The sequence below is a fragment of the Leuresthes tenuis genome, unplaced genomic scaffold, assembly GCF_036924035.1.
Source record: "Leuresthes tenuis unplaced genomic scaffold, fLeuTen1.0.hap1 SCAF_11, whole genome shotgun sequence".
Taxonomy (NCBI): Eukaryota; Metazoa; Chordata; class Actinopteri; order Atheriniformes; family Atherinopsidae; genus Leuresthes; species Leuresthes tenuis.
In genome coordinates, this window is record NW_027325365.1 from 14,759,582 (window position 1) to 14,773,408 (window position 13,827).

General features: G+C 39.1%; 1 protein-coding gene across 4 annotated transcripts in view; it reads right to left on the reverse strand.

Annotated features, from left to right (window-relative positions):
* Positions 1-2,600: 2,600 nt before the first annotated feature.
* ahnak (AHNAK nucleoprotein) overlaps positions 2,601-13,827 on the reverse strand; it is a 31,855-nt gene continuing 20,628 nt past the window's right edge. Inside the window, exons 8-11 of one of the 4 annotated variants that reach the window (XM_072395629.1) lie at positions 8,820-13,764; positions 8,129-8,672; positions 7,168-7,945; positions 2,601-6,987 (exon numbers count right to left, since the gene is read on the reverse strand). In XM_072395629.1, coding sequence (XP_072251730.1) covers positions 3,577-6,987; positions 7,168-7,945; positions 8,129-8,672; positions 8,820-13,764 — 9,678 coding nt within the window. In that variant the 3' untranslated portion in view covers positions 2,601-3,576. Of the gene's footprint in view, positions 7,946-8,128; positions 13,765-13,827 lie in introns of all 4 variants that reach the window. The other 3 variants (XM_072395628.1, XM_072395627.1, XM_072395626.1) reach the window with 3 other exon arrangements.

A 13,827-nucleotide genomic window follows, 5' to 3' on the forward strand; every position in this document is an offset into this window, starting at 1 on the left:
GCTATATTTTCTAAATTGTTGTGTTTGGAAGCTTTGTTTGTGTGCTTGTGTGTCAGTAGTTTAATAAAATTTGAGACACCTATCGCATGTTTTGGTCAGTAAACTGTGCTGGTAATGTTAGATCTGTGGAAATATGCATATATATATATATAAACGATGCACAGCTTAGGATGGAGCACTTGAAGAAAGGGCTTTATTGGCTTAATTTTTTAGATCAGATATAACATTTTTATCAGAAATGAAAGCTCAACCTTTAACCTCTAAACAGGGCCATGGCAACCTTTCCCTCAACTTCTACGTCAGTTATAGACAATGGATTTATTTCATACTGCTGATAAATCTCATTCATCAGAGTACACCATTTTTCATCTATGACGGCTAATTCATTTTATATATATCTCATATCTTTTATATATATCTCATAACATGTGAAAATTGTATTAATTGTTACAAAGGATCCCTAAATGTATACACAGAATGAGTCTGGGCTTTCATATTTATCAGTTCCAACAAGGTCAGAAATTTGATAAGTGATTTGAAGTTTTCAGGATCCATAAACTAAAATGTCTAAAAGGTGCTTGAAATGTTCTGATTTATTGTTCTCCTTAATTTTACCATACTGTCTCATTCATTTAACAGGTATATGTCTTTGTTTTTGAAAGCTACTAAAATTATAACCATACGAGTTTCTAGTTTATAATTGAAGTAATCAGAAGTATGTCCAGATAAATGACAGAATCATGTTTTCACCTCATTTTCGGTTCGATGTCACTGTCTTTTGTTATAACTGTAATAAACTTGAAGCAGACTGCTCTTGAAGTTTAGATGATTTATTCCAAACAAGCTGGATCATGTAGGAATAATCAGCATATTTTTCACTCCACACACATAAGCGTATGAGCTGATAAGGATAATGAAAAACATTATTTATCTGAGTGAAATTAGACAATTCAAAGGTGCTCTGATCTTTGTCAACATCTGTCAACATCTGGATCTTCCTCAACCTGTTTGAGTATTACGTATTAGATGTGTGGGAAATTCTCAGTTTTAAGATGTATTTCAATGCAGACATAAACGATTCAGCATCGATGCAGCAACAGATGATAATCGAACATTTAAAGCCTACACAAAGTTTTACTATGAGACAAACAATTGGCGATTTTTGCTCCAGCAGAACAATAAAGCTGTTACATTACTTTCAACTACATCTGCCAATGTAGAGAGCTCTGAGGAAGGTGAAAGCAGACATTTAGGTTCACTTTGGTGAAACCGGAGAGCACAAACTGGATAAAATTTACTAAAATGAGATGTAATTGTAGTAATACAATTAATAAAAGGAACAATGTTAGCTGATTTTGCCCAAACTGGAATGCAACATGCAGTAAGTTATGTATTGAGGTTGATCAACCAGACAATGGTACTGAATATATACAAATTTCACAGATTAATTATTATTATCATTATTATTATTGTTGTTGTTGTTGTTGTTATCAAACCCAGAGATATCAGTGTTGTGGTTCTTTTTGCTGATAAAACAGGAAGCCATCTTGTTTCCTAGCTGGAAGCCACCTCGAGTGATATTTCCAAAAAACAAGAAAGCCAAACAAGCCCTGTCGTGTCATTCAACCTTACCCTGTCCCTGCTCTGTCCTTTGGGGGAGACCTCTTGGTTGTTCTGCTGCTCAATGCCTGTTGTTCTCATCTCTGCTGTCTGCTTTACCCATGGCACTGCTGTCCAAGCAGTAGGAGCAGCAACACAACACTTTGATGCTTATACCTCTAGCACCGCTTTGGCACGCTTTGGCACTTTAAGGCACGCTGAGCATTTAGGGACGCAATTTGGTAAAAAAATAAATAAATAAGTAAGTAAGGTGCAAATTATTTGGCTGCATAACAAGCCATAATCTTTTAATCTGCAAGTTAGGTACATTTTTCACAAAGGTCATTTTAGTGAAAACATATCATGCCAAACTGTTAATAGAGCTGGGTATTTATGTAAAGATTTCAAGTCACATGACACAAAAATGCCTTTGTGATTGGTTTTGTAGTATGGTTCTCCCTGCCGTGCATAAATAGTGTAGTAAATAAATGTTTTGTTTTAATAAGATATGACTTTTTTTCAAAGACTTTTGTTCAAGACTTACTCAGTTTTTCATTAGGACAGACAATCTCAAAACCAAATGCAGAAAACAGCTTTTATCCCATCATCATCTATCATTTTCCTTTATCTTTTTCTAGTCTTCATTTTATGCTAGTTTAATGACTGAATAGCAACAGTGTACACTTAGAAATCATACATTTAATATTTTGTTATTATTGGTCTTCAATATTTCTTATATCTAGTTTATCATACTAATACAGTAAAGCATGAATTGCTATGTTGCAGTTAATGGTAAATCTTTTCAATGTTTTATAACTGCAGTGATACTGTCCCATGAATAACCTCTGTCTTTGTATGTTTTCTGTATTACTAGCTGGGGTTAATGTATCCCTCATGACCCTTGTCCCTTTGTTGACAGTGAAAAAGTGATCTCAAAGTGGTTTCAAAAACACGTATACTAATTTCAATGGATCACGTGCAGAAAAGTAGACTCCAGAGTATAAATTCTATAAATCTGTTTATTGAGTTTATTTAGCAGAATGCACACAAAATAATTGACCCAAAGAATCCATTTCTCCACCACATCTGATCAATGCTATGCAACTTTCTATAATCACAGAACTTCTGCAAACAAATGACATCAAAAAGTGACTGTTTATTTGTGTAATTTTTTTTTTATGTAAGCAACAGTTTTATGTATACAAAGAGAATGAAAAAAATTCAATAAAATACAGTGAATCAGTAAACTGTGGAAATGACAGGATTTAGAAAACCTGCTTAAGATAAACAAAGCTAGTTTGTATTGTGGTAAATGGCACTGAATTCAAGCAAATACTTTTTTTCTTTTAAATGAATAGAAAAGTACTCACAGCACTTCAGAAAATAACCAAATGATTGTCTTTGCAATTATGCTATGTACAACATTGTCACTCTTTAGAATGTGTTATAAAGGGTCTGCTCTATGTTGTGAAAATATGCTTCTGCAATGATTATATATTAACAAAGCTTGAAAATAACACCATTTAATATGTAAAAAAAAATGAACTGCTTAAATGTGTATTTTGAAGTATAAGAACATTTTCCTTCAAAGTAACTATTGTAAGTATCTGTTCTGTGCATAGACCCCTGGATACAAATAAACCACACCCATTCATTAAAAACATTCATTTAACAGAATGAAAGCTGACAGTGACAAACTATCGCTGATCATTTTGTAAGATGGCATATGTTCAATAAATCTGTACTATGTACAAAAGCAATATTTATTATTACAATACAAATTAATCTTATTTACACTTTGAAGTAGTTTTAAACAATCTCATGCACAACTGTCTAATTATTTAAAAAAGATTGTGATTAACAAACTGAGATGACTGTGCATGTCCCCCCACAAATTTTAAAGAACCAAACTTTGAAGAGTTTTCTGTATTTGGAGAATGTATTGGAGTGTCCATGAGAGTTTGATTTGTCTCACAATCACTTTTTTGGAGAAACTGATAGCTCAATTCTTGGGAACCTGAAACCACCTCTTGAACCACTGTCACTACTTGAGGAAGAAGACAATCTTGACTTTTTAGGAGGTGCAGAAACACCTGCACTCCCCTCCGTCCCTGCTTCACTGTCATCTCCAAGTGTCACCTCATATGAGCCCTTTGACTTTGAACCAAATCCTCCAAACGTGCCAAACTTCAACTTGCCTTTCTTTCCTTTGACCTTGCTTGGTCCAAGATCTAATGAAATGTCACCACCCTCAGCTTCTAAGTGAGCAGAGGGAGAACTAACTGCAAGCGACCCCTCATCACTCAGAGAGGAGGACCGGTGTCTTGATTTTTTAAATAAATCCAGTGAGGCTGACTTGCCTTTAGCTGACGCACTGAGTCCAGAATTACCTTCCAGTTCTAACTTCCCTCCTAATAGTTCACCAGAAGGTACACTTAGTTCTTTAGAGCCCTTATTCCCTTTCCCACTTGCACTCAATTCTACATCCGGTCCACAAAGGTCCCCTGTACTACTGCCTTTTGCTTTTGATTTGCCAAAGAATTTTGGCATCTTTACCTTTACTTTACCTTCACTATGCCTCAGTTCTGGGCTTGGAATCTCAATATTTTGTGAACTGACAGAGGGAGGCTGTACATTTATCTCTCCACTGGCTGTAAGTTTTGATTCAACTTTTCCCCCACCTTGCCCCTGGCCTTTCAACTCAGGCAATAAAATGCCAAATTTTGGTACCTTGATTTTGGGGAAAGTTATTGTACCCTCTGGATATTGAAGGCCACCAGTTACATTTCCTGAAACACTTGGTATTTTTACACCTGAGGTGTTTACTTTCACATCTGGCCCTTCCAAATGAACATTTGCACCACCGGTACCAGAACCATCTATGGCAGTGTTCAAGCTTGTAGATGGCAAATCTATTTCAGATGATTTCAATTCATCAGATAAAGATCCATCTCCTTTGAGTTTTGGGGATTTGATATCTAACTCCACATCAGGAAAATGAAGCTTGCCAAAAAGAGGCTTTTTTGACTTTGTTCCTTTGACATGAATATTGGATGTGTCCTCACCCAAGTGCATTGCTGGTGCTTCAATGTCAGTTTCTGGCTTCCTGGCCTTTCCTTTCACTTTAGGAAATCTGAACTTTCCCTTTTTCCCCTTTACATTAAAGTCTATGTCAGGGGCATCAAGACTTGCTTCAGTATCTGGAAAACTAACTTCTGTTTTGGAACCTTTTGCTCCTATACTAACTACAGGTGTCTTAACTGTGGATTCAGGCCTGTCCATTTCTGGAGATTTCATTGCAAACTTTGGACCTTTGAACTTGGGAAATGTAATACCAGTTTTTTCAGGATCATTATAAATACTTGCATGAGCATCATTTAGATCAACACCAATCTCTGGACTCTTCATATCAATGTCAGGTGTCTTTATGTCTCCTCTTATCTTTGGAGCTGAAACATCAACATCGCCTTTCACTTTAGGACCTTTTCCATGGAAATCCACATCTGGCAGAGAGATCTTTGGCCCTGAAATGTTTGGCATATTGAATTTGGGCCCTTTAATTTTACGACCTTGGCTGTCGAACTCCATAGCTGGTCCTTCAATGTCCAACTGTGGGCCTTTTATGTCCCCTTTAAGTTTTGCAGTCGACACATCTCCTTTCACTTTTGGCCCTTTCAAACTGATGTCTAAATCTGGGGATTTGGGAACTGACACTGATGGAAGTTTAATCTTGGATCCTTTGAATTTTTCATTAGTTCCTCTTATGTCAATTTCTGGCCCTTTAACATCAATGTTTGGTGATTTGACATCAGCGGCGAGATTGGGAAGAGTTACGTCAACATCTGAACTCTCCACTTTCTGACCTTTTAGGCCAAATGTTGGCATTTTGATTTTTGGCATTTCAAAACCTCCCCTTGGTCCTTCAATGTCAACTTCAGGACCTTTGATGTTAAAGTCTGGTGTTTTTAGGTCTCCCTCTATCTTTGGAGCTGAGAGATCCACATCACCTTCAACTTTTGCACCTTTTAGATTGAAATCAATATTTGGCATTGAAATCTTAGGTCCTGATATAGTTGGCATGTTGAATTTGGGTCCTTTAATCTTTCCACTGGGACTGTCAATGTCAACATCTGGTCCTTTGATGCTCACATCAGTTGTTTTGGAATTTATGTCAGCTGTTGGAAGACTTAAATCAACATCTGGGCCTTCAATATGTGGACCTTTCAACCCAAATGATGGCATTTTGAACTTAGGCATTTTGAATCCTCCTTTGTAGCCCTCAACAGTCATATCTGGTCCTTCAATGTCCATCTCAGGTGCCTCTACACTTCCTTCAAGTTTTGGAATTGTGACATCCACATCTGGTGCCTCCAATTTTGGACCTTTAATGTTTAATGATGGCATCTTGAATTTAGGCATATCAATTCCACCTTTTGGTCCTTCAATGTCAACTTTAGGACCTTTGATGTCAATTTCAGGTGTTTTTAGGTCTCCCTCTATCTTTGGCGCTGATAGAGCAACATCACCTTTGATTTTGGGACCTTTCAAGTTGAAATCCACATCTGGCATGGACAGTTTTGGTCCTGATATAGATGGCATGTTGAATTTGGGTCCTTTGAGTTTTGCGTTTGGTCCCTCAATATCAACATCTGGTCCTTTAATGTCGACATCAGGTGCTTTCACATCAACATTTGCTTTGGGAAGGTTGATATCAAATTCTGGGCCTTCAACTTTTGGACCTTTCAAGCCAAATGATGGCATTTTGAATTTTGGCATTTTAAACCCTCCTTTGTGGCCCTCAAGATCAATATCAGGTCCTTCAATGTCCACCTCAGGGACTTCTACATTTCCTTCAATCTTCGGAACTTTAACATCCACCTCCCCCTTCACTTTAGGGCCTTTTAGATTGATGTCCACATCTGGACCATCCACTTTTGGACCTTTAATGTTCAGTGATGGCATCTTCAATTTAGGCATTTCAAATCCACCCTTTGGCCCTTCAATGTCAACTTTGGGACCTTTGATGTCAATGTCAGGAGTTTCTAGGTTTCCCTCTATCTTTGGAGCTGAAAGATCCATGTCACCTTTGAGTTTGGGACCTTTCAAGTTGAAATCCATATCTGGCATGGACAGTTTTGGTCCTGATATACTAGGCATGTTGAATTTGGGTCCTTTGAGTTTTGCATTCGTTCCCTCAATGTCAACATCTGGTCCTTTAATGTCAACATCAGGTGTTTTCACATCAATATTTGCTTTGGGAAGGTTGATATCAAATTCAGGACCTTCGACTTTTGGACCTTTCAAGCCAAATGATGGCATTTTGAATTTGGGCATTTTAAACCCACCTTTGTGGCCCTCAAGATCAATATCAGGTCCTTCAATGTCCACCTCAGGAACTTCAACATTTCCCTGAATCTTTGGAACTTTAACATCCACATCACCCTCAAATGTAGGACCTCTTAGATTTATGTCCACATCTGGAGCATCCACTTTTGGACCTTTAATGTTCAGTGAAGGCATCTTCATTTTTGGCATTTCAAATCCACCCTTTGGCCCTTCGATGTCAACTTTGGGACCTTTGATGTCAATGTCAGGTGTTTTTAGGTCTCCCTTGATCTTTGGAGCTGAAAGATCCATGTCACCTTTGATTTTGGGACCTTTTAAGTTGAAATCCACATCTGGCATGGACAGTTTTGGTCCTGATATACTTGGCATGTTGAATTTGGGTCCTTTGAGTTTTGCGTTTGGTCCCTCAATGTCAACATCTGGTCCTTTAATGTCAACATCAGTTGCTTTCACATCAACATTTGCTTTGGGAAGGTTGACATCAAATTCAGGACCTTCGACTTTTGGCCCTTTCAAGCCAAATGATGGCATTTTGAATTTTGGCATTTTAAACCCTCCTTTGTGGCCCTCAAGATCAATATCAGGTCCTTCAATGTCCATGTCGGGAATTTCAACATTTCCTTCAATCTTTGGAATTTTAATATCCACATCACCCTCAAATTTAGGACTTTTTAGATTGATGTCCACATCTGGTGCCTCCCCTTTATGACCTTTAATGTTCAATGAAGGCATCTTGATTTTAGGCATTTCAAATCCACCCTTTGGCCCTTCAATATCAACTGTGGGACCACTGATGTTGATGTTAGGTGTTTTTATGTCTCCCTCTATTTTTGGAGCTGAAAGATCAACATCACCTTTGATTTTGGGACCTTTCAAGTTGAAATCCACATCTGGCATGGACAGTTTTGGTCCTGATAAAGATGGCATGTTGAATTTGGGTCCTTTGAGTTTTGCATTCGGTCCCTCAATATCAACATCTGGTCCTCTCATGTCAACATCAGGTGTTTTCACATCAATATTTGCTTTGGGAAGGTTGATATCAAATTCAGGACTTTCAACTTTTGGACCTTTCAAGCCAAATGATGGCATTTTGAATTTTGGCATTTTAAACCCACCTTTGTGGCCCTCAAGATCAATATCAGGTCCTTCAATGTCCACCTCAGGAACTTCTACATTTCCTTTCATCTTTGGAACTTTAACATCCAGATCAGCCTCCACTTTGGGGCCTTTCAGATTGATGTCCACATCTGGAGCTTCCACTTTTGGACCTTTGATGTTCAGTGATGGCATCTTGAATTTAGGCATCTCAAATCCACCCTTTGGCCCTTCAATGTCAACTTTAGGACCTTTGATGTCAATATCAGGGGTTTTTATGTCCCCCTCTATCTTTGGAACTGAGAGATCCATGTCACCTTTGAGTTTGGGACCTTTCAAGTTGAAATCCACATCTGGCATGGACAGTTTTGGTCCTGATAAAGTTGGCATATTGAATTTGGGTCCTTTGAGTTTTGCATTCGGTCCCTCAATGTCAACATCTGGTCCACTAATGTCAACATCAGGTGCTTTCATGTCAATATTTGCTTTTGGAAGGTCGATATCAAACTCAGGACCTTCAACTTTTGGACCTTTCAAGCCAAATGATGGCATTTTGAACTTTGGCATTTTAAACCCTCCTTTGTGGCCGTCAAGATCAATATCTGGTCCTTCAATGTCCATGTCAGGAAATTCTACATTTCCTTCAAGCTTTGGAACATTAACATCCACATCACCCTCAAGTTTAGGACTTTTTAGATTGATGTCCACATCAGGAGCCTCCAATTTCGGACCTTTAATGTTCAGTGATGGTATCTTTATTTTAGGCATTTCAAATCCACCCTTTGGCCCTTCAATGTCAACTTTGGGACCTTTGATGTTAATGTCAGGTGTTTTTAGGTCTCCCTCTATCTTTGGAGCTGATAGATCCACATCACCTTTGATTTTGGGACCTTTCAAGTTGAAATCCACATCTGGCATGGACAGTTTTGGTCCTGATAAAGATGGCATGTTGAATTTGGGTCCTTTGAGTTTTGCGTTTGGTGCCTCAATATCAACATCTGGTCCTCTAATGTCAACATCAGGTGCTTTTACATCGACATTTGCTTTGGGAAGGTTGACATCAAATTCAGGACCTTCGACTTTTGGACCTTTCAAGCCAAATGATGGCATTTTGAATTTTGGCATTTTAAACCCTCCTTTGTGGCCCTCAATATCAATATCAGGTCCTTCAATGTCCACCTCAGGAACTTCAACATTTCCTTCAATCTTCGGAACTTTAACATCCACATCACCCTCAATTTTAGGGCCTTTTAGATTGATGTCCACATCAGGAGACTCCAACTTCGGACCTTTGATGTTCAGTGATGGCATCTTAAATTTAGGCATTTCAAATCCACCCTTTGGCCCTTCAATGTCAACTGTGGGACCTTTGATGTCGATGTCAGGTGTTTTTAGGTCTCCCTCTATCTTTGGAGCTGAAAGATCCATGTCACCTTTGAGTTTGGGACCTTTCAAGTTGAAATCCACATCTGGCATGGACAGTTTTGGTCCTGATAGAGTTGGCATGTTGAATTTGGGTCCTTTGAGTTTTGCGTTTGGTCCCTCAATATCAATATCTGGTCCTTTAATGTCAACATCAGGTGCTTTCACATCAACATTTGCTTTGGGAAGGTTGACATCAAATTCAGGACCTTCAACTTTTGGACCTTTCAAGCCAAATGATGGCATTTTGAATTTTGGCATTTTAAACCCTCCTTTGTGGCCTTCAAGATCAATATCAGGTCCTTCAATGTCCATGTCAGGAATTTCAACATTTCCTTCAATCTTTGGAACTTTAACATCCACGTCACCCTCAATTTTAGGGCCTTTTAGATTGAAGTCCACATCAGGAGCCTCCATCTTTGGACCTTTGATGTTCAGTGATGGCATCTTGAATTTAGGCATCTCAAATCCACCCTTTGACCCTTCAATGTCAACTGTGGGACCTTTGATGTCAATGTCAGGTGTTTTTAGGTCTCCCTCTATCTTTGGAGCTGAAATATCCATGTCACCTTTGAGTTTGGGACCTTTCAAGTTGAAATCCACATCCGGCATGGACAGTTTTGGTCCTGATAGAGTTGGCATGTTGAATTTGGGTCCTTTGAGTTTTGCATTCGGTCCCTCAATATCAACATCTAGGCCCTTAATGTCAACATCTGGTGTTTTCACATCAACATTTGCTTTGGGAAAGTTAACATCAAATTCAGGACCTTCAACTTTTGGACCTTTCAAGCCAAATGATGGCATTTTGAATTTTGGCATTTTAAACCCTCCTTTGTGGCCCTCAAGATCAATATCAGGTCCTTCAATGTCCACCTCAGGGACTTCTACATTTCCTTCAATCTTCGGAACTTTAACATCCACATCACTCTCACCTTTAGGACCTTTTAGATTGATGTCCACATCAGGAGACTCCATCTTTGGACCTTTGATGTTCAGTGATGGCATCTTAAATTTAGGCATTTCAAATCCACCCTTTGACCCTTCAATGTCAACTGTGGGACCTTTGATGTCAATTTCAGGTGTTTTTAGGTCTCCCTCTATTTTTGGAGCTGAAAGAGCCATGTCACCTTTGAGTTTGGGACCTTTCAAGTTGAAATCCACATCTGGCATGGACAGTTTTGGTCCTGATATTGTTGGCATGTTGAATTTGGGTCCTTTGAGTTTTGCATTTGGTCCCTCAATATCAACATCTGGCCCCTTAATGTCGACATCAGGTGTTTTCACATCAATGTTTGCTTTTGGAAGGTTGACATCAAATTCAGGACCTTCAACTTTTGGACCTTTCATGCCAAATGAAGGCATTTTGAATTTTGGCATTTTAAACCCACCTTTGTGGCCCTCAATATCAATATCTGGTCCTTCTATGTCCACCTCAGGAAGATCAACATTTCCTTCAATCTTCGGTACTTTAACATCCACATCACCCTCTATTTTAGAGCCTTTTAGATTGATGTCCACATCAGGAGACTCCATCTTTGGACCTTTGATGTTCAGTGATGGCATCTTAAATTTAGGCATTTCAAATCCACCCTTTGATCCTTCAATGTCAACTGTGGGACCTTTGATGTCAATGTCAGGTGTTTTTAGGTCTCCCTCTATTTTTGGAGCTGAAATATCCATGTCACCTTTGAGTTTGGGACCTTTCAAGTTGAAATCCACATCTGGCATGGACAGTTTTGGTCCTGATATAGTTGGCATGTTGAATTTGTGTCCTTTGAGTTTTGCGTTTGGTCCCTCAATATCAACATCTGGCCCCTTAATGTCAACATCAGGTGTTTTCACATCAATGTTTGCTTTGGGAAGGTTAACATCAAATTCAGGACCTTCGACTTTTGGACCTTTCATGCCAAATGAAGGCATTTTGAATTTTGGCATTTTAAACCCTCCTTTGTGGCCCTCAATATCAATATCTGGTCCTTCTATATCCACCTCAGGAACTTCAACATTTCCTTCAATCTTCGGTACTTTAACATCCACATCACCCTCAAATTTAGGACCTTTTAGATTGATGTCCACATCAGGAGACTCCATCTTTGGACCTTTGATGTTCAGTGATGGCATCTTAAATTTAGGCATTTCAAATCCACCCTTTGATCCTTCAATGTCAACTGTGGGACCTTTGATGTCAATGTCAGGTGTTTTTAGGTCTCCCTCTATTTTTGGAGCTGAAATATCCATGTCACCTTTGAGTTTGGGACCTTTCAAGTTGAAATCCACATCTGGCATGGACAGTTTTGGTCCTGATATTGTTGGCATGTGGAATTTGGGTCCTTTGATTTTTGCGTTTGGTCCCTCAATGTCAACATCTGGTCCTTTAATGTCAACATCAGGTGCTTTCACATCAACATTTGCTTTGGGCAGGTTGATATCAAATTCTGGGCCTTCGACTTTTGGACCTTTCAAGCCAAATGATGGCATTTTGAACTTTGGCATTTTCAACCCTCCCTTCTGGCCCTCAATATCAATATCAGGTCCTTCAATGTCCACCTCAGGAACCTCTACATTTCCTTTCAGCTTTGGAACTTTAACATCCACATCCCCCTTCACTTTAGGGCCTCTTAGATTGATGTCCACATCTGGACCATCCACTTTTGGACCTTTAATGTTCAGTGATGGCATCTTCATTTTAGGCATTTCAAATCCACCCTTTGGCCCTTCAATGTCAACTTTGGGACCTTTGATGTCAATGTCAGGAGTTTCTAGGTTTCCCTCTATCTTTGGAGCTGAAAGATCCATGTCACCTTTGAGTTTGGGACCTTTCAAGTTGAAATCCACATCTGGCATGGACAGTTTTGGTCCTGATATACTAGGCATGTTGAATTTGGGTCCTTTGAGTTTTGCATTCGGTCCCTCAATATCAAAATCTGGTCCTCTAATGTCAACATCAGGTGCTTTCACATCAACATTTGCTTTGGGCAGGTTGACATCAAATTCTGGGCCTTCGACTTTTGGACCTTTCAAGCCAAATGATGGCATTTTAAATTTAGGCATTTTCAACCCTCCTCTATGGCCCTCAATGTCTATGTCGGGTCCTTCAATGTCCACATCAGGAATTTCAACATTTCCTTCAAGCTTTGGAACATTAACATCCATATCACCCTCAACTTTCGGGCCTTTTAGTTTGATATCTATATCTGGAGCCTCCAGTTTTGGACCTTTAACATTCCAAGATGGCATTTTTATTTTTGGCATTTCAAATCCACCCTTTGGTCCATCAGTGTCAACTTCAGGACCTTTGATGTCTATGTCAGGTGTTTTTAGGTCTCCCTCTATTTTTGGAGTTGAAAGATCCACATCACCTTCAAGTTTGGGACCTTTTAGATTGAAATCCACATTTGGCATTGAAATCTTAGGTCCTGTTATGGTTGGCATCTTGAATTTCGGTCCTTTGATCTTTCCACTTGGACTATCAATGTCAACATCTGGTCCTTTGATGTCCACATCAGATGTTGTGATATTTATGTCAGCTGTTGGAAGATTTAAATCAACTTCTGGGCCTTCAATATGTGGACTTTTAACCCCAAATGATGGCATTTTGAACTTTGGCATTTTGAATCCTCCTTTATGGCCCTCAATATTAACATCTGGGCCTTCAATATCCATTTCTGGAGTCGTGATGTCAATCTCAGGTGATGTCACATCTCCTCCTATATTTGGAGCTGACACATCTACATCACCTTTGAATTTTGGACCTTTCAAATTGAAATCCACATCAGGCATGGACAGTTTGGGTCCTGAAATATTTGGCATGGTAAATCTGGGTCCTTTGATTTTACCACTTGGACTCTCGATGTCCATTTCTGGTCCTCTTATATCAATTTCAGCTTTTGGGAGGCTGACATCAACTTCTGACCCTTCAACATTTGGACCCTTTAGTCCAAATGATGGCATTTTGAATTTGGGCATTTCTAATCCACCCTTGGGCCCTTCAATGTCCATCTTTGGACCTTTGATGTCGACTTTTGCAGGTGATATTTTTCCTTCAGTCTTTGGAACTGACACATCTCCTTCGAGTTTTGGACCTTTCAGATTGAAATCCACATCTGGCATAGATAATTTGGGTCCTGTGATAGTTGGCATCTTTAATTTGGGTCCCTTGAGCTTTCCACTTGGACTCTCAATGCCATCTTCTGATCTGTCAATATTGAATTCTGGTGTTTTTATTTCAGCCCCAGCTTTTGGAAGATTAATGTCAATGTCAGGCATGTCAACCTTGGGACCTTTGAAACCAAATTTTGGCATCTTGAATTTGGATCCTTTTACTTTTGGACCAGTCAATCCAGCATCAATATCGAGTCCTTCAGA